The 21628-nt window shown below is 50.4% G+C and overlaps 1 protein-coding gene across 1 annotated transcript; it reads right to left on the bottom strand.

Annotated features, from left to right (window-relative positions):
- Positions 1–252: 252 nt before the first annotated feature.
- C1H18orf32 (chromosome 1 C18orf32 homolog) lies at positions 253–11835 on the bottom strand. Its single transcript, XM_075343060.1, has 3 exons — positions 11758–11835; positions 3663–3847; positions 253–563 (listed from the first exon to the last, which is right to left on the bottom strand). The coding sequence occupies exons 2-3, from the start codon at positions 3840–3842 to the stop codon at positions 489–491; spliced, it is 255 nt and encodes an 84-aa protein (XP_075199175.1). The 5' UTR covers positions 3843–3847; positions 11758–11835; the 3' UTR covers positions 253–488.
- Positions 11836–21628: the final 9793 nt, after the last annotated feature.

The following is a 21628-nucleotide window of genomic DNA, read 5'->3' as shown; positions in this document are numbered from 1 at the left end:
TCAATAGGAGCTGAACTGCAGTACCAAGAACTGCCACTACACAGTGTATGGCGCTGTGCTGTTCTGGCGCCATACACTGTTCATTTCCGGCCCCCGATGCTGTAGATCACAGCTGACGTGGGGGGGGGGGGGGCAGGTATAGGAACTCATCAATCTGGATACATCATCAAAGTAGTGGACGATCCCTTTAACTGTCACGTTGATAAAGCGTTACAGAACGTGCGTATTCTGCCAGCACAGAGTAGACGGCACTGTGAATAATAATTTATTATTTCGTGTTACTTGACTATAAAGAATTTCTTCTTATACCTGATCTGGAATGCTATAGAATACTATGTACACGAGGAATCTGATCCGCAACATTTTAACATAATTCATAAAATCATCCCTTATTAGCAGAGCGAGAGATGGAGACTGCATCATGTCCCCAGAAAGGTGGAGGTGAAGGTCAGAGAGATTAGTCCAGGATCCAATATTTTCAGATGAGCTCAGTCCGTCTTTTTATTCGCGGTCCCATTCTGTTCTTGAACGGCGCTTTCATTCGCTGCCCCATTACACTCCAGCTGCGGAGAGAGGTAAGAACCGGCGTGAGGACAAGTGGATGGAGAGAAGAAACACAATGTACACAGTCATCACATGCTACACAGCGATTTCTCCAGACACACAGAAACAATACTTTTTAATCAGTTCTTCCCTTTGCATCTGCCTGTAATTTCCAATTGTCTCTGAGCTGGTGGGTGGAGACTGGCTGCTATAATGTCTCCCATACACAGCACACACAAATGAGGGATTCCTGCTCTCTTGTCTCTGAGCTGGTGGGTGGAGATTGGCTGCTATAATGTCTCCCATACACAGCACACACAGACATAAGGGATTCCTGCTCTCCTGTCTCTGAGCTGGTGGGTGGAGATTAGCTGCTATAATGTCTCCCATACACAGCACACACAGACATAAGGGATTCCTGCTCTCCTGTCTCTGAGCTGGTAGGTGGAGACTGGCTGCTATGATGTCTCCCATACACAGCACACACAGACATGAGGTATTCCTGATCTCCTGTCTCTCAGCTGGTGGGTGGAGCCGGCTGCTAGGATGTCTCCCATACACAGCACACACAGACATGAGAGATTCCTGCTCTTCTGTCTCTGAGCTGGTGGGTGGAAACTAGCCGCTATGATGTATCCTATACACATCACACACAGAAAAGAGGGATTCCTGCTCTTCTGTCTCTGAGCTGGTGGATGGAGACTAGCTGCTATGATGTCTCCCATACACAGCACACACAGACATAAGGGATTCCTGCTCTTCTGTTTCTGAGCTGGTGGGTGGAGCCTGGCTGCTATGATGTCTCCCATACACCATTGTCTGCCTGCCTGGCCTTCTTCCACCTGATACCGTCAAACGTTAATTCCGGCGCAGGCAGACAGACAGGGGCGGGAATAGATAGCAAAACCAGAGCTACATATTCCCTTCCTGCTGCACCTATCAATCAAATAGCAGTGCATTCCTGGAACTTTACTTGCACATATTTCTGAAATAAAACATCCAATCTTTGAACAAAAGGTGTGCATATATTCAGCATCCTGGCGTCAGTATAACACTGGCTTTACTTTATATATGAAAATCCTGTTGGTTGGCTCCCTTTAAATGGGTTTTCCAGGACTTTGATATTGATGGCCTATCAAATCGGAGGTGGTCCAGCACCTATCACTTCCATCAATCAATTGCTTTCAGCTCCTGCAGTGATCATATGTAAACAGTATATAGTGACAGAGCACCACCGTCTCCACACATTGCAATGGCCGTTCTTGGGTACAGCATCTCTGATCCTGGCCATCACATCATGCCATCCTACGCGGCTCTGTATATCTGGTCGGGAGGTGTCAGACTTGTACCAATCCGATTCTAGTGACCTATCCTAAGACTAGGTCATCAGCGTCTACGCCCTGGAAAAAGCCTTATAACTCTTCTGCTAGTCTGACCACCCCTTTTATATCTGCATAACCCCCGAGTTACAGTAATGTTCCCATGAAGAGAAGCAATGTCAGATTGCTAGTATAGCTGGGCATCTGACATCTGGACTACCAGTCATCATGAGAACAAAGGACAGAGGACCCTTCGAGCAGTTTCCCTTCACAATGAATGGGGCTGTGGAGCAGTTCACTCTATAGCGGGTGAATAGGGTCTATACTTTGAAGGAAGTAAACTAGATGTCTCTGTAGTCTCTTAATTCAGACAGAGGAGTCTTAGAATCCCCCAAATCATATCACTTAAAGCGCACCAATCAGCAGGATTTTCCTATATAACCTAAAGCCAGTACTATACTGGAACTATTGTGGTAATTCTATACATACCTGTAGTTGTGAGATCGGATGTATAGGTTTTGAAACACAAGCAAGGAAAGTTTGTAAAATGAACAGTTTTTTGATTGGCAGCAGCTAATAGCTGGGGTGGGGTTTGATAGTGATTCCTGCCCCCCTGCCTGTTGTTCCTCCCCCTGTTATTTATGCTAATTCCATTATAGAAGGTTGTGGCTATAAATCATGGTGACTAGAGTATGACCTCAACAAAGTCCTTCAAGTGACCAGGGGCGAGGCCTCAGCCAACAGATAATGTTGCTTCCTGGTATCAGCTATGTTGGCTGAGGCCCCGCCCATTCTGGTCACATGGGTATGATGTCAGCAAGGATCTTGCTGAGGTCATACTCATGTGACCAGAAGGGGCGGGGCCTCAGCTAGCAGAAAAATAATGTTGCTTCCTGGTATCGGCTATGTTGGCTGAGGCCCCGCCCATTCTAGTCACATGGGTATGATGTCAGCAAGGATCTTGCTGAGGTCATACTCATGTGACCAGAAGGGGCGGGGCCTCAGCCAGCAGAAATATAATGTTGCTTCCTGGTATCAGCTATGTTGGCTGAGGCCCCACCCATTCTGGTCACATGGGTATGATGTCAGCAAGGATCTTGCCGAGGTCATACTCATGTGACTAGAAGGGGCGGGGCCTCAGCCAACAGAAAAATAATGTTGCTTCCTGGTATCAGCTATGTTGGCTGAGGCCCCGCCCATTCTGGTCACATGGGTATGATGTCAGCAAGGTCCTTCTAGCCACCATAATTTATAGCCACAACCATTAGTAAAACGCCTCTATAATGAAATTAGCATACAATAGATAGCGGGAGGAAGAACAGGCAGGGGTTGGGAATCACTACCAAACCCCACCCAAGCTATTAGCTGCTGGCAATCAAAAAGCTGTTCATTTTACAAGCTTTACTTGCTTGTGTTTCAAAAACTATACATCCGAGCTGCCCACTACAGGTATGTATAGAATCAGCCTGATAGTGCCAGTATAGCACTGGCTTTAGATTATATAGGAAAATCCTGGTGATTGGTGTGCTTTAAGCTGACACAGGGGCTAAGACCTGCAGCAGAAAACCCACAACCCATGGATGAGAGCAGAAATACTGGTGCCGAAAACTGCCCATGGCTCGGAAAGGGTTATTACCAGAGACTGTGCTGAAAGCAGAACTATTAAGGTGTAGTGACCTGAGAACACGTCTGTATATCTGATCCTAGTATAAAACAATATTTATTATGATCGGTTTATGGACTACAAATTGCAGGACGTAGATACCGTTCATTCTCTCCAGCTACACGGAGGATCCGTACCTTTGTGCCGCCGTTGCTTTCTGTGTTGCTCTTGCTCGCTGAGCCCGGGTCGCTCTGCACCGCTTTCCTTGGCCACAGTCGGTTGATAAAAGGGGAGATGACGGGGTAGATGATGGGCTCCAGGAACTTCTTGTAGACCCATAGGAGGACGGGAATGACGATGCAAGGGATGCACACCATGGTCACTGGTCCGGAGGCAAGAACAGGACATTGAGTCATACAGACATGATACAGATGTAATGGCCACTAGAGACTAAAATGTCCTGACATAGGGGCCAGCAATGCCGTATACGCCCACCCATAGCAGCATGTGCAACAATATACTCATCCGTACTGCCCTAGGACCAGCCAGTGCATTAGACCATATGGGGGTACACGGAATCATAGCTTATGGGTATATGGAGAGGTAGGGTATAGCTGGGCACATGGAAGTGCAGGTAGGCAGGTAGGTTGTTATAGCGGGACATAAGGAGTGATGCCAGCTACAAACAGATAGGGAGCCGTATAGAGATTCAGCATGTTACAGAAGAGTGCATAGCCACAACAGAACATTATAGAAGGTGCATGGCTGATGTCACATAGTGCTGAAGGGCGCATAGCTAAAGCGGAGCAGGATAAAGGGCCTATAAGTCAGGCAGAATGGAAGGGCACATAGCTGGACACAGGCAGTATCAAAGGGTGCATAGCTGGCACCACACAGTCTTGAAGTCCCATGGCTGTCAATGGATGTCATCCATAAGTCGGTCGATAGCACCCGATGCCAGCGATGCGCCCTTTCATAATGTTCTGTCAGCCCCTGCCCCTTTCCATAATGTTCTGTGTCAGCCCTGCTCCCTTCTTAACGTTCCGTGTCGGCCCTTCTCCATTCTTAACGTTCCGTGTCAGCCATGATCCCTTCTTAACATTCTGTGACAGCCATGCTCCCTTCCGTAATGATGTGTGTCGGCCCTGCTCCCTTCTGTAAAGTTCTGTGTCAGCCCTGCTGCCTTCCAGAAAATTCTGTATTGGCCCTGCTCCCTTCCGTAACATGTTATGTCGGGCGTGCTCCCTTCCGTAACGTTTTTTGTTGGCCCTGCTCCCTTCCGTAATGTTCTGCATCGGCCCTGCTCCCTTCCGTAACATTTTATGTCGGACGTGCTCCCTTCCGTTACGTTTTTTGTTGGCCCTGCTCCCTTCCGTAATGTTCCGTGTCGACCCTGCTCCCTTCCGTAATGTTCTGTGTCGGCCCTGCTCCCTTCCGTAATGTTCTGAGTGGGCCCTGCTCCCTTCCGTAACATTTTATGTCGGACGTGCTCCCTTCCGTAATGTTCCGTGTCGGCCCTGCTCCCTTCTGGAAAATTCAGTATTGGCCCTGCTCCCTTTGGTAACGTTCTGTGCCAGCCATTCTCCCTTCGGTAATATTCTGTGCCTGCCGTGCTACATTCTGTAATATTCTGGGACGGCAATGTTCCCTACTGTAATGTTCCGTGTCGTCTGTGCTCCCTTCCGTAATGTTCTGTGTCGGCCCTGCTCCCTTCCGTAATGTTCTGAGTCGGCCCTGCTCCCTTCCGTAATGTTCTGAGTCGGCCCTGCTCCCTTCCGTAATGTTCTGCGTCGGCCCTGCTCCCTTCCGTAACATTTTATGTCGGACGTGCTCCCTTCCGTTACGTTTTTTGTTGGCCCTGCTCCCTTCCGTAATGTTCCGTGTCGGCCCTGCTCCCTTCCATAATGTTCTGTGTCGGCCCTGCTCCCTTCCGTAATGTTCTGTATCGGCCCTGCTCCCTTCCGTAACATTTTATGTCGGATGTGCTCCCTTCCGTAATGTTCCGTGTCGGCCCTGCTCCCTTCCGGAAAATTCTGTATTGGCCCTTCTCCCTTTGGTAACGTTCTGTGCCAGCCATTCTCCCTTCGGTAATATTCTGTGCCTGCCGTGCTAAATTCTGTAATATTCTGGGACGGCAATGTTCCCTACTGTAATGTTCTGTATCGTCTGTGCACCCTTCAGTAATGTTCTGTGTTGGCCATGCTCCCTACTGTAATGTTCTTGTTCTGTGTCGGCCATGTTTTTTGTAGTGTTCGGTGTCGGTCCTGCTCCCTTCCGTAATGTTCTGTGTCGGTCCTGCTCCCTTCCGTAATGTTCTTTGTCGGCCCTGCTCCCTTCCGTAATGTTCTGTGTCGGTCCTGCTCCCTTCCGTAACGTTCTGTGTCGGTCCTGCTCCCTTCCGTAATGTTCTGTGTCGGCCCTGCTCCCTTCCGTAATGTTCTGTGTCGGCCCTGCTCCCTTCCGTAACATTTTATGTCGGACGTGCTCCCTTTCGTAATGTTCCGTGTCGGCCCTGCTCCCTTTCGGAAAATTCTGTATTGGCCCTGCTCCTTTTGGTAACGTTCTGTGCCAGCCATTCTCCCTTCGGTAATATTCTGTGCCTGCCGTGCTACATTCTGTAATGTTTTGGGACAGCAATGTTCCCTACTGTAATGTTCTGAGTTGTCTGTGCACCCTTCCGTAATGTTCTGCGTCGGCCCTGCTCCCTTCCGTAATGTTCTGCGTCGGCCCTGCTCCCTTCCGTAACATTTTATGTCGGACATGCTCCCTTCCGTTACGTTTTTTGTTGGCCCTGCTCCCTTCCGTAATGTTCTGTGTCGGCCCTGCTCCCTTCCGTAACATTTTATGTCAGACGTGCTCCCTTCCGTAATGTTCCGTGTTGACCCTGCTCCCTTCCGGAAAATTCTGTATTGGCCCTGCTCCCTTTGGTAACGTTCTGTGCCAGCCATTCTCCCTTCGGTTATATTCTGTGCCTGCCGTGCTACATTCTGTAATATTCTGGGACGGCAATGTTCCCTACTGTAATGTTCTGTGTCGTCTGTGCACCCTTCCGTAATGTTCTGTGTTGGCCCTGCTCCCTACGGTAATGTTCTGTGTCCTCCATGCCGCAATGCTCTGTGTCGTCCGTGCTCCTTTCAGTAATCTTGTGTGTCGGCCGTGCTCCTTTCTGTAATCTTGTGTGTCGGCCGTGCTCCTTTCTGTAATCTTGTGTGTCGGCCGTGCTCCTTTCTGTAATCTTGTGTGTCGGCCGTGCTCCTTTCTGTAATCTTGTGTGTCGGCCGTGCTCCTTTCTGTAATCTTGTGTGTCGGCCGTGCTCCTTTCTGTAATCTTGTGTGTCGGCCGTGCTCCTTTCTGTAATCTTGTGTGTCGGCCGTGCTCCTTTCTGTAATCTTGTGTGTCGGCCGTGCTCCTTTCTGTAATCTTGTGTGTCGGCCGTGTTCCTTTCTGTAATCTTGTGTGTCGGCCGTGCTCCTTTCTGTAATCTTGTGTGTCGGCCGTGCTCCTTTCTGTAATCTTGTGTGTCGGCCGTGCTCCTTTCTGTAATCTTGTGTGTCGGCCGTGCTCCTTTCTGTAATCTTGTGTGTCGGCCGTGCTCCTTTCTGTAATCTTGTGTGTCGGCCGTGCTCCTTTCTGTAATCTTGTGTGTCGGCCGTGCTCCTTTCTGTAATCTTGTGTGTCGGCCGTGCTCCTTTCTGTAATGCTGTGTCGGCCGTGCTCCTTTCTGTAATGCTGTGTGTCGGCCGTGCTCCTTTCTGTAATGCTGTGTGTCGGCCGTGCTCCTTTCTGTAATGCTGTGTGTCGGCCGTGCTCCTTTCTGTAATGCTGTGTGTCGGCCGTGCTCCTTTCTGTAATGTGTGTCGGCCGTGCTCCTTTCTGTAATGTTGTGTATCGGCCGTGCTCCTTTCTGTAATGTTGTGTATCGGCCGTGCTCCTTTCTGTAATGTTGTGTGTCGGCCGTGCTCCTTTCTGTAATGTTGTGTGTCGGCCGTGCTCCTTTCTGTAATGTGTGTCGGCCGTGCTCCTTTCTGTAATGTGTGTCGGCCGTGCTCCTTTCTGTAATGTGTGTCGGCCGTGCTCCTTTCTGTAATGTGTGTCGGCCGTGCTCCTTTCTGTAATTTTGTGTGTCTGCCGTGCTCCTTTCTGTAATTTTGTGTGTCGGCCGTGCTCCTTTCTGTAATGTGTGTCGGCCGTGCTCCTTTCAGTAATGTTGTGTGTCGGCCGTGCTCCTTTCAGTAATGTTGTGTGTCGGCCGTGCTCCTTTCTGTAATGTTGTGTGTCGGCCGTGCTCCTTTCTGTAATGTTGTGTGTCGGCCGTGCTCCTTTCTGTAATGTTGTGTGTCGGCCTTGCTCCTTTCTGTAATGTTGTGTGTCGGCCGTGCTCCTTTCTGTAATGCTGTGTGTCGGCCGTGCTCCTTTCTGTAATGCTGTGTGTCGGCCGTGCTCCTTTCTGTAATGTTGTGTGTCGGCCGTGCTCCTTTCTGTAATGTTGTGTGTCGGCCGTGCTCCTTTCTGTAATGTTGTGTGTCGGCCGTGCTCCTTTCTGTAATGTTGTGTGTCGGCCGTGATCCTTTCTGTAATGTTTAGTCCTGGCCGTGCTCCTTTCTGTAATGTTGTGTGTCGGCCGTGCTCCTTTCTGTAATGTTGTGTGTCGGCCTTGCTCCTTTCTGTAATGTGTGTCGGCCGTGCTCTTTTCTGTAATGTTGTGTGTCGGCCGTGCTCCTTTCTGTAATGTTGTGTGTCGGCCGTGCTCCTTTCTGTAATGTTGTGTGTCGGCCGTGATCCTTTCTGTAATGTTTAGTCCTGGCCGTGCTCCCTACTGTACACCATGTTTCAAATTATTATGCAAATACTATTTTTTTTATCTGATTTTCCTAAATGGTTGTGTCAGTATAACGTTCAAATCATCAACTGAATATAATTCACATTTTATTGAACAAATCTCCCAATGTTAACAATATTTGTTCAAAACTTAAACAAAAAAACAACTCAAAATGCATTGTTCTAAATTATTCGAAGAGATTCCAAACATTTTAGATGTTGCAAAGAACTGAAAATGGTCATGTGTTGAATTTGCACAGGTCACATTTACTGAAATCATAAGCTCTTCCAATCAAAAACATCCTAACAGGATCCCTTGTTTGATATCACATTCACAATTCTTGCATCCATTGAACTTGTGAGTTTTTGGAGAGTTTCTGCTGGAATTTCTTTGCAGGATGTCAGAATAGCCTCCCAGAGCTGCTGTTTTGATGTGAACTGCCTCCCACCCTCATAGATCTTTTGCTTGAGGATACTCCATAGGTTCTCAATAGGGTTGAGGTCAGGGGAGGCTGGTGGCCACACCATGAGTTTATCTCCTTTTATTCCGATAGAAGCCAATGACTCGGAAGTGTTCTTTGCAGCATGAGATGGTGAATTGTCATGAATGAAGATGATTTTGCTACGGATAGCACAAGTCTTCTTTGTGTACCATGGAAGAAAGTGGTCAGTCAGAAACTCTACATACTTTCCCGAAGTAATTTTCACACCATCAGGGATCCTAAAGGGGCCTACCAGCTCTCTGTCCATGATTCCGGCCCAAAACATGAGTCCACCACCGCCTTGCTGAAGTTGCAGCTTTGTTGGGACATGCTGACCATCCATCAACCATCCACTACTCCATCCATCTGGACCATCCAGGGTGGCACAACACGTACCAGTAAAAAATACGGTTTTAAAATTAGTCTTCATATATGTCTGGGCCCACTGCAACCGTTTTTCCTGGTGAGTATTGTTTAGGGGTGGCTGAACAGTAGCCACATCGGCAAGCCTATGTAGGATCCTACACCTTGAGGTACGCGGGACTCCAGAGGCACCAGCAGCTTCAAACACCTCTTTGCTGCTCTGAAATGGTATTTCAGCAGCTTTCTTAATCTGATGAATTTGTTGGGCAGTAACCGTCCTCATTCTGCCTTTATCTGCCCGAGCCCGTCTGTGCTCTCTTTCAGCCACAAATGTCTTCACAGTACGATGATCACGCTTAAGTTTTCGAGAAATATCTAAGGTTTTCATATCTTGTCCAAGGCATTGCAAAATTTGACATTTTTCGGCAGCGGAGAGATCCCTTTTTTTCCCCATATTGCTTGAAATGTGTGGCTGCGTAATAATGTGGAACGCCCTTCTCAGTTTTCCGTTAATTTGGCTCACCTGGCAAAATAATCACAGGTGTTTGAGATTGATTTCAATGGTCCAGAGAGTCCTGATACACAATACCAATGAGTTTATTTGAAAAAACAAAAATTAGATGTTTATGACACAAATCTAGTTTGCATAATAATTTGGAACGCGGTGTAATGATCTCTGTCAGCCATGCCCCCTTCTCTAGAGAGTTGGTATTTCAAGGGGAGCATTTGCTCTTCTATAATGCTTAGGCTGCGCTCCCTTCTGTGACGTGACGCTTAGGCTGCGCTCCCTTCTGGGACGCGCTGAGCCGGACGCACTCCCTTCGGTGACGCGCTCCCTATTTTAATGCTCTGTATTGGCTGTGCTCCCTTCGGTGACACGCTACGCCGGAAGTGCTCCCTATTTTAATGCTCTGTGTTGGCGCAGAGCCGGACGCCCTCCCTTCTGGGACGCGCTGAGCCGGACGCCCTCCCTTCTGGGACGCGCTGAGCCGGACGCCCTCCCTTCTGGGACGCGCTGAGCCGGACGCCCTCCCTTCTGGGACGCGCTGAGCCGGACGCCCTCCCTTCTGGGACGCGCTGAGCCGGACGCCCTCCCTTCTGGGACGCGCTGAGCCGGACGCCCTCCCTTCTGGGACGCGCTGAGCCGGACGCCCTCCCTTCTGGGACGCGCTGAGCCGGACGCCCTCCGTCCTGGGACGCGCTGAGCCGGACGCCCTCCGTCCTGGGACGCGCTGAGCCGGACGCCCTCCGTCCTGGGACGCGCTGAGCCGGACGCCCTCCGTCCTGGGACGCGCTGAGCCGGACGCCCTCCCTTCTGGGACGCGCTGAGCCGGACGCCCTCCCTTCTGGGACGCGCTGAGCCGGACGCCCTCCCTTCTGGGACGCGCTGAGCCGGACGCCCTCCCTTCTGGGACGCGCTGAGCCGGACGCCCTCCCTTCTGGGACGCGCTGAGCCGGACGCCCTCCCTTCTGGGACGCGCTGAGCCGGACGCCCTCCCTTCTGGGACGCGCTGAGCCGGACGCCCTCCCTTCTGGGACGCGCTGAGCCGGACGCCCTCCCTTCTGGGACGCGCTGAGCCGGACGCCCTCCCTTCTGGGACGCGCTGAGCCGGACGCCCTCCCTTCTGGGACGCGCTGAGCCGGACGCCCTCCCTTCTGGGACGCGCTGAGCCGGACGCCCTCCCTTCTGGGACGCGCTGAGCCGGACGCCCTCCCTTCTGGGACGCGCTGAGCCGGACGCCCTCCCTTCTGGGACGCGCTGAGCCGGACGCCCTCCCTTCTGGGACGCGCTGAGCCGGACGCCCTCCCTTCTGGGACGCGCTGAGCCGGACGCCCTCCCTTCTGGGACGCGCTGAGCCGGACGCCCTCCCTTCTGGGACGCGCTGAGCCGGACGCCCTCCCTTCTGGGACGCGCTGAGCCGGACGCCCTCCCTTCTGGGACGCGCTGAGCCGGACGCCCTCCCTTCTGGGACGCGCTGAGCCGGACGCCCTCCCTTCTGGGACGCGCTGAGCCGGACGCCCTCCCTTCTGGGACGCGCTGAGCCGGACGCCCTCCCTTCTGGGACGCGCTGAGCCGGACGCCCTCCCTTCTGGGACGCGCTGAGCCGGACGCCCTCCCTTCTGGGACGCGCTGAGCCGAACGCCCTCCCTTCTGGGACGCGCTGAGCCGGACGCCCTCCCTTCTGGGACGCGCTGAGCCGGACGCCCTCCCTTCTGGGACGCGCTGAGCCGGACGCCCTCCCTTCTGGGACGCGCTGAGCCGGACGCCCTCCCTTCTGGGACGCGCTGAGCCAGACGCGCTCCCTATTTTAATGCTCTGTGTTGGACGTGCTCCCTTCTGCTCCTATATACCATCTGTATCCAGCAGCACCTGTATATCCCCACACACCGCCCCATATAGCCCTGCACGGCCACACAGACTGTACACTGCCGCTCTGTACAAGCTGGTGCCTCCTGTATACAACAGTAAGCTATGCTGCTCTGCACTATGAGGCCATTAGTAATATTCTGCCCCCATGTGGCCATTTCAGTGTAGTATCCCACATATAGTGATATATAACACACTGAGCCCCATATTCATGCGCCCCCTCCTCACAATCCCGCCCCATCAGCCCCTCCGGTACTTACAGGTACAACGCAGGGACCACTGCCACCGCCACCGCCAATAATAGATCTGATACCGGAAGTTACTGGCACTGACGTAACCAGTGACGTCAGATAACCCAGAGCGTTCTGTGCTGCAGCAGTGAGCGCGCTCCCCTAGCGGCGGTCTGTGAGTACTGCAGTGAGCTGTCATTGCATTGTCCGACCATCATTCAGCTCATTAGCTACTGATGGCTTCAGTTTTCTCCTTGCACAGATCTGGCCCTCCATATCTTTCAGTATGTCCATATCACCCACTCCTGGCCCCAGAGCGCTCAGTGTCATATCTGTGACTGTACCAGCAGAATAGTGAGTGCAGCTCTGGAGTATAATACAGGATGTAACTCAGGATATGTAATGTATGTAATAATAATAATAATAATAATCTTTATTTCTATAGCGCCAACGTACATGTATGTACACAGTGACTGCACCAGCAGAATAGTGAGTGCAGCTCTGGAGTATAAGGCTATGTGCGCACTGGGAAATGAAATTTCCTTGCGTAAATTCCGCATGCTCTCAAAGATTACCGCACCCGCGGTAAAAAACCGCGGGAAACCGCACCCGAAAACCGCATGCGGTTTGCCGCGGTATTGCTCGCGGTATTGCCGCGGTTTTGCCGCGTGCGGGTTGGGATGTGCTTTATTGCATTCAATGCAATAAAGCACATTGAAGAAAAAAAAAAAAAAAAAAGTCATTTAATTCTGAGATAGTAGATAGACAGAAGAATAGATAGAGGGATAGATAGACAGACAGAGGGATAGATAGATAGAGGACAGATCGCTGCATTTCCCACGGTCGGCAGTGAGTTCACATTACCGGCCGTGGGAAATGACCGGTAATTACCTCTGCTGTCTGCTGCATTCAGCCTGTGTCTGTGTCAGTCGCGGCTGGATGGAAGCCGCGCAGGACGCCGGAGCCGGAGCTGTGTGGATTATGCCGGAGCTTTGTTTGGGGAGGGTTAATAAAATGGTGAACGAGGCTTGTTTGTTTTATTTAAAATAAAGGATTTTTCGGTGTCTGTGTTTTTTTCACTTTACTTATGGGTTGATCATGTCAGCTGTCACATAGACGCTGCCATGATCAAGCCTGGAGTTAATGGCGGTGATCCCCCACCATTAACCCCTTGTATTACCTTGCTGCCACTGCTACACGGTGGCAAGAAGAGCCGAGGACACGCCGGTATTGCTGCATAATGCATGCGACAGTGCCGGGGCAGCTGCGGCTGATATTCTTGGCTGCGGGAGGGGGGAGGGAGGCGGGGGACATTATCCCTGCCCCTCTCCCTCCCCAGCCTGAGAATACCGGGCCGCCGCTGTGTGCTTACCTCGGCTGGACGGTGAATATGCAGCGGAGCCCACGTTCTTTGTTTTCTATATTTCCGTTTTCTTTCTATGTGTGTTCTATGTCTGTGATGTGTGTGTGTGTGTCTGTGATGTGTTCTGTGTCTGTGATGTCTGTGTGTGATCTGTGTGTGTGATGTGAGTGTGATGTGTTTGTGTTTACTCTCTGCACGGCTTCCTCTTCCTGTAATGACATCACTTCCCTGCAAACCGCAGACAGGCGATGCACATTACCGGAGGTAAACCGCGAAATACCGCAGGGAATAACGCAGGAAAACGCAGTGAACCGCACAGAATTTGCTGCCTGCGTTATTCCCTGCGGGATTTCATGATTAACATTGGAGTCAATGGAGGGAAATCCCGCAGCGATGTGCGGAAAAGAAGTGACATGCACTTGTTTTTGCTGCGGGATTCCCACAACAAAACATGCAGCTGTCAAATTCCGCCCAGTGCGCACAGGATTTTTTTTCTCCATAGGATTTGCTGGTGATTCACTGCAGAGATGTTATGAACATTTTCTGCAGCGAAACATGCAGCAAATCCGCGGAAAATCCGCGGCAAAATCCGGTAAGTGCGCACATAGCCTTATACAGGATGTAACTCAGGATATGTAATGTATGTACACAGTGACTGCACCAGCAGAATAGTGAGTGCAGCTCAGGAGTATAATACATGAGGTAACTTAGGATTAGTAATGTAATGTATGTAGCAGCAGAATAGTGAGTGCAGCTCTGGAGTATAGTACAGGATGTAACGTGTGAAGGGCTCGGCCGGGAGCTTCTGCCCCAGTGTGAGACGGGTCTGCAGTGTTTTTGAAATCTGCAGTCAGATTCTTCACCCACAGCAAGCAATTAGAAACCGAAAAAAAAATTATGTAAATAATGTTTTTGAGGATCTTCGGTGAATATGCACTGTAGACAAAGCACACATGTAGTATACACCCAACAATGGCAAGCATTTTGAATGGAGCGTTTTTCCTGCCATGATAGAGGTTTTAGCTGCATGTGAACATAGCCATAAAGTGAGGGTTGTCAGTTTGGACCTGCCGTGTGTGATTTGGCAGAGCCTTGCGCTCTGGTAGCACAGAAGCTTTGCCTCTGAGAGAAGAACAGGGGGACGGCTGGTGAGATCCCGTATATACTCGTATGTCACTTCAGGGTGGCGCAGGCAGAGTACAACAAATAAAACCCGATACCCGCTATAACCAAACTATACCTCAATGTGATGTAAACAGAAATGACAAAGAGCATCAATTCCAGCTGACGACGCCTCCTACTGATCACAAGTTGAGTTACTGTCTGTGGAGGCATGGCGTCCCACTCTTCTTGAAGGACGGCCCTCAGGTCATTGAGGTTCTGAGGTACAGAGTTATGGCCTCTTCACGGTGACTCAGCTGATCCCGTAGGTTTTCTATGGGATTTAGGTCTGGAGAAAGTGCAGCCGTTCCCTAATGATGTGACCTCATTGAGGTGGAGCATTGCCACCAATAGAGATGAAACTTGGCCAGTGTTGTCCATGCAGAGGCACAATGACTAATGATTAATTATGTTATTTCAGTAGTATGGGCTGTCACCGCACCATTCACAGTGTAGGGCCATTCTGTACTGACCAGACACACCGGCCCACACTGTAAGGGTATGTGCGCACGTTGCTTTTTACCTGCTTTTTACCTGCTTTTTTGCTGCTTTTTCTTCTGCGCTGTTTAATGCCAAAATGGATGTGTTCTTCTATTCAAGCAAAGTCTATGGGAATTTGGGTTTCTTGTTCACACTATGTTGTTCAAAATGCTGCCTTTTTGTGGCAGAACTTTGGTCAAAAACTCAGCTTTTCAGTGCAAAACCCAAATGGCAAAAACAATTGACATGTTGCTTCTTTGAAAAGCTGAGTTTTTGACCAAAGTTCTGCCACAAAAAGGCAGCATTTTGAACAACATAGTGTGAACAAGAAACCCAAATTCCCATAGACTTTGCTTGAATAGAAGAACACATCCATTTTGGCATTAAACAGCGCAGAAGAAAAAGCAGCAAAAAAGCAGGTAAAAAGCAGGTAAAAAGCAACGTGCGCACATACCCTAACACCACCACCACCAAAGGCTCATCTGGTGACACTAGTTGCTGATGCAGCGCGCACCTTGACATCTCCAGCATCGTTGGTCGCCATTACTTCTGCTCAGCATGCATAGACTTTCATCAGTGAAGAGCACTGAGGCCACTGGTCCCTCGTCCAGGGTAGATGACGCCTGTCTCTGGTGGTACGGTCAAGTACCTTGAAGGTCATCTAGCACGCAAACCACACTGCTGTAAATGGTTTCAAATGGTCTGACATCACACTTGGGTGCCTCTTACATCCCTTTTGTGTGCCTGGAGTTGTGCGACATTCATCATCTGGCTCTGAAGAGCATTGTCCACAAGAAATTAGTCTTTAAGTGTGGGATGTGGTCAAAGGACATCCACTTCTCTGCCATTCTGTGACTCTTCCAGTCTCTCTGTAGCTCTGTACAACCTGCTGGTGACACTCTAAGCTCAGTGGCCACTTCCATCTGGGAAAAATGCTGCTTTAAGCCTTACAATGGCGCGATGCTGCTAATTGTTAGGTATCGTCTTTGTCTCAGAATGTCAAACTGTGAACAGCATGATGATTGTTTAATACCAATCCTAATTGAACCCCAAAATTTATTGTGCAATTCAAACACCTGTTGTGAATTTTGCTATTAAGCATGTTGCTAGTGAACAGCAAGTTGTGCAAAAAGTCCTGAAACATTGAAAAGTTGGACATGAGCACCCAAAAGGGTAGAGGTCACATTAAGGCAGGAGTCTCAGTAGATGGGTCACACATAGAAAAAAAAAATATTTGGGGAACCATTATTTGTAGGATAAGGTTACATTTTTAGTAATACCATTTAATTTTTTTTCTATACACCTTAGGATCACTTTTTTAAATTTTTTATTTTTTTTTTTAATTTTAGTTTATAGACCCCATGACGATCACTGCCGTTACCCGCAGGAGTCAGTGCTTTATTTAATTTTTTATACACAACTGTCGCCGCACAAAGCTCTCCACAGCCCTAAACCGATGGCAGCAGCTGACATATCACTATGTCAGCTGCTGGCCTGTGATTGGCCAGCGGCTGCCTTAGATACAGTTCTGCACTGCATAGAGCTTCTCTGCGCAGTGCCAGCAGTTCATTCAAATGAAATAAACCACTGACTACTGCGGCCTCTGGCACCAGCCACAAGAAGAAGCCTAAGGGACTGCAAGCGACCCACATGTTTGAGACCCCTGCATTAAGATCACCTGAAAAGGTCAGAGGGCATTTAAGGATCATCCTGAAACTTTACCCGAAAGCCATATATCCCTAACTTTTCTGAGTAGTGTATATTGCGAGGGGCTGCTACTAAGTCTTTGGCTTTACCCAAAAACGAGATAGGATGATGAAGCTTTACATTTATTCCACATACTCTCCACTGATGTCACTTCTTACATCGGTATGCCAAGTTCTGTAAGCCTAGCAAAAAGAAGGATTTCAGTTGTGCCTCAAACCAAGTATCCGTAGCAGCCATGGCATCAGAAATGGTGTGAAATGTGGTACTTTGAGGTGTTTCTTCAGGTTTGGAAACAGATGGTAGTCGGAGGGAGCTAGATCTGGTGAATAAGGTGGGTGGTCACCAGCTGGAAGCTTGTGCAGTGTGAGCGGAGACATTGTCTTGCAGAAACAAGATTCCTTTGGACAGCTTACTGTGCCTTTTGGCTTTCAGAGCTGCCTTCAATTGGTCCAATAGCTCAATGTAGTACAGTGGTACCTCGCTTAACAAGTAACCCACTTAACGAGAATTTCGCTTAACAAGCAAAGCTTTCTGTAAATGTGTAACCCGCTTTACGAGAAAGCTTTGCTGTATGAGCAAAATTCTCACCGCACACACTTTCAGTTCCGTACATCCACTGCGCTCTGACCGCTCCTGCAGTCCACACAAGCACACACACACACAGTATTATGCTCACCTTACCTTCCGTTCCACCGCCGGCCTCATGGGTCTTGTAGTTCTCGGGTACATCGCGGCGTCCTTGCAACAAACTACAAGATCCAGGAGGCCGGTGATGGAACGGAAGGTAAGGTGAGCATAATATGTGTACCTTCAGTTCCATCGCCGGCCTCCTGGGTCCTGTAGTTCGCCGCTCCACTCCAGGCTGTGCATCGGCAACCATAGCGACGGAACTTCCTGTCACCGCTACTCAAAGGCAGCGCGCTAGCCAATCAGAGGCAAGCATCTCCTGCCTTTGACGTCAGCGCTCTGGCAGCGGAAGTTCCTCCCTCGTCGTGATGGTTACCCGATACACAGCCCGTACCAGAGAACAGCAAGTCCCAGGAGACCGGCGATGGACCGGAAGGTAAGGTGAGCATATGTGCGTGCGTGTGTGGAATGGCACAATAGGGCACCAGGATGGGACATTTAACAAGTTGTGGAACGAATTGTCTGCATTGCAATGATTTTCTATGGGAAATCTTGCTTTGCTGAACGAATAACTTGGTTAACAAGCACAGTCCCAGAACAGATTGTTCTCGTTAACCAAGATTCCACTGTACCTTGCATTGATGATGGAACCCTTTTGAAGGTAGTCCACTAGCAGCACACCCTCCTTATCCCAGAGCACAGACGCCATCAATCACCTTAGTGGCTGGTTTTTGCACCCTGAACTTCTTTAGATGAAGAGAACCACTGTGCCTCCACTCTTTTGACTGCTCCTTGTTTTCAGGGTCATACAAATAAATCCAGGTCTCATCCATAGTGACCAGTCGATCCAGGAAGTTCTTATCAGTCTGGAAACGCTGACAAATGGACCAGGATGTTTTCACTCGCTGCTTCTCTGATTTGTTGTCAGACATTTGGGGACACACTTTGCAGATCGCTTCCTCATGTCCAAATGTTCATGGATAATGACACAAACACGTTCACAGGAAATCCCCATGATGTCTGCTATTGCTTTAGCTGAAATTGGTGGATTTTCCAGTATGAGATTGTGCACAGCATCGACGATCTCCGGAACAACAACCACTCTCGGTCATCCAGGACGTTTCTCATCATCGGTGGTGAAGTGGCCCGTTTTAAATTTGGTAATCTGGTTCTTAACTGTGGAATATGAAGGGCATTGATCCCCAATGTCTGCGACATATCGCCATGAATATCCTTCATGGATTTTCCTTGCAGAAACAAGAATTTTATCAGAACCCTGCTCTCAGCTGCTGTGGTTTAAAGTAAATTCAATCCGAAGGAATATCGGAGAACTGAAACCATTCAACATGAACAACATGTGTACACAAAAAAACAGGGGCGGGTGCTGGGTCTCCCAATTGGAGCTAGAAGAAAAGGAATTTACGGTAAGTAAACAAAATTCCCTTCTTCTTTGTCGCTCCATTGAGAGACCCAGACAATTGGGACGTCCAAAAGCAGTCCCTGGGTGGGTAAATAATACCTCAGAATAGAGCCGCAACCGGCTCCGTCCTACAGGTGGGCAACCGCCGCTTGAAGGACACGCCTACCTAGGCTGGCATCTGCCGAAGCATAGGTATGCACCTGATAGTGTTTCGTGAAAGTGTGCAGGCTCGACCAGGTAGCCGCCTGACACACCTGCTGAGCCGTAGCCTGGTGCCGCAAAGCCCAGGACGCTCCCACGGCCCTGGTAGAATGGGCCTTCAGCCCTGAGGGAACCGGAAACCCGGAGGAACGATAAGCCTCGAGAATTGGTTCCTTGATCCACCGAGCCAGGGTTGATTTGGAAGCTTGTGTCCCTTTACGCTGGCCAGCGACAAGGACAAAGAGTGCGTCCGAGCGGCGCAGGGGCGCCGTACGAGAAATGTAGATTCTGAGTGCTCTCACCAGATCTAACAAGTGCAAATCCTTTTCACATTGGTGAACTGGATGAGGACAAAAAGAGGGTAAGGAGATATCCTGATTGAGATGAAAGGGGGATACCACCTTAGGGAGAAATTCCGGAACCGGACGCAGAACCACCTTGTCCTGGTGAAACACCAGGAAGGGGGCTTTGCATGACAGCGCTGCTAGCTCAGACACTCTCCGAAGTGATGTGACTGCCACTAGGAAGACCACCTTCTGTGAAAGGCGTGAGAGAGAGACATCCCTCATTGGCTCGAACGGTGGTTTCTGAAGAACCATCAGCACCCTGTTCAGATCCCAGGGTTCTAACGAACGCTTGTAAGGAGGGACGATGTGACAAACCCCCTGCAGGAACGTGCATACCTGTGGAAGTCTGGCTAGGCGCTTCTGAAAAAAGACAGAGAGCGCGGAGATTTGTCCCTTAAGAGAGCCCAGTGACAAACCCTTTTCTAATCCGGATTGAAGGAAAGACAGAAAAGTGAGCAAGGTAAACGGCCAGGGAGAAACACCCTGAGCAGAGCACCACGACAGGAATATTTTCCACGTCCTGTGGTAGATCTTGGCGGACGTTGGTTTCCTAGCCTGTCTCATGGTGGCAATGACCTCTTGAGATAATCCTGAAGACGCTAGGATCCAGGACTCAATGGCCACACAGTCAGGTTCAGGGCCGCAGAATTCAGATGGAAAAACGGCCCTTGAGACAGCAAGTCTGGTCGGTCTGGGAGTGCCCACGGTTGGCCGACCGTGAGATGCCACAGATCCGGGTACCACGACCTCCTCGGCCAGTCTGGAGCGACGAGGATGGTGCGACGGCAGTCGGCCCTGATCTTGCGTAACACTCTGGGCAACAGTGCCAGAGGAGGAAACACATAAGGGAGTTGAAACTGCGACCAATCCTGAACTAAGGCGTCTGCCGCCAGAGCTCTGTGATCTTGAGACCGTGCCATGAACGTCGGGACCTTGTTGTTGTGCCGGGACGCCATTAGGTCGACGTCCGGCATGCCCCAGCGGCAACAGATCTCCTGAAACACGTCCGGGTGAAGGGACCATTCCCCTGCGTCCATGCCCTGGCGACTGAGAAAGTCTGCTTCCCAGTTTTCCACGCCTGGGATGTGAACTGCGGATATGGTGGAGGCTGTGGCTTCCACCCACAGCAGAATCCGCCGAACTTCCTGGAAGGCTTGCCGACTGCGTGTCCCGCCTTGGTGGTTGATGTATGCCACCGCTGTGGAGTTGTCCGACTGAATTCGGATCTGTTTGCCTTCCAGCCACGGCTGGAACGCCTTTAGGGCAAGATACACTGCCCTTATCTCCAGAACATTGATCTGAAGGGAGGACTCTGTCTGAGTCCAAGTCCCCTGAGCCCTGTGGTGGAGAAAGACCGCTCCCCACCCTGACAGGCTCGCGTCCGTCGTGACCACAGCCCAGGATGGGGGCAGGAAGGATTTTCCCTTCGACAGAGAAGTGGGAAGAAGCCACCACTGAAGGGAAGCTTTGGCTGCCCGAGAAAGGGAGACGTTCCTGTCGAGGGACGTCGACTTCCTGTCCCATTTGCGGAGAATGTCCCATTGAAGTGGGCGCAGATGAAACTGCGCAAAAGGAACTGTCTCCATTGCTGCCACCATCTTCCCTAGGAAGTGCATGAGGCGCCTCAGGGGGTGTGACTGACCATGAAGGAGAGATTGCACCCCTGTCTGTAGTGAACGCTGTTTGTTCAGCGGAAGCTTCACTATCGCTGAGAGAGTATGAAACTCCATGCCAAGATATGTCAGTGATTGGGCCGGTGTCAGATTTGACTTTGGAAAATTGATGATCCACCCGAAACTCTGGAGAGTTTCCAGAGCAATGTCCAGGCTGTGTTGGCATGCCCCTCAAGAGGGTGCCTTGACAAGTAGATCGTCTAAGTAAGGGATCACCGAGTGTCCCTGAGAGTGTAGAATTGCCACCACTGTTGCCATGACCTTGGTGAAGACCCGTGGGGCTGTTGCCAGGCCAAAAGGTAGTGCCACGAACTGAAGGTGTTCGTCCCCTATGGCGAAGCGCAGGAAGCGCTGATGCTCTGGCGCAATCGGTACGTGGAGATAAGCATCTTTGATGTCTATTGATGCCAGGAAATCTCCTTGGGACATGGAGGCGATGACGGAGCGAAGCGATTCCATCCGGAACCGCCTGGTTTTCACATGCTTGTTGAGCAGCTTTAGGTCCAGAACGGGACGGAAGGATCCGTCCTTTTTTGGCACCACGAACAAGTTGGAGTAAAAACCGTGACCCCGTTGCTGAAGAGGAACCGGGATCACCACTCCTTCCGCCTTCAGAGTGCCCACCGCCTGCATAAGAGCCTCGGCTCTGTCGGGGGGTGGAGATGTTCTGAAGAAACGAGTCGGAGGACGAGAGTTGAACTCTATCCTGTAACCGTGAGATAGAATGTCTCTCACCCATCGGTCTTTTCCTTGTGGCAGCCAGGTGTCACAAAAGCGGGAGAGCCTGCCACCGACCGAGGATACGGTTTGAGGGGGCCGAAAGTCATGAGGAGGCCGCTTTAGGAGCGGTTCCTCCGGCGGTCTTTTTAGGACGTGACTTAGACCGCCATGCATCGGAGTTCCTCTGATCTTTCTGAGGCCT

This window comes from Anomaloglossus baeobatrachus, chromosome 1, assembly GCF_048569485.1.
Source record: "Anomaloglossus baeobatrachus isolate aAnoBae1 chromosome 1, aAnoBae1.hap1, whole genome shotgun sequence".
Lineage (NCBI taxonomy): Eukaryota > Metazoa > Chordata > Amphibia > Anura > Aromobatidae > Anomaloglossus > Anomaloglossus baeobatrachus.
Note: the sequence above shows the minus strand (reverse complement) of the source record. Positions and strands in the feature narration are given on the sequence as shown.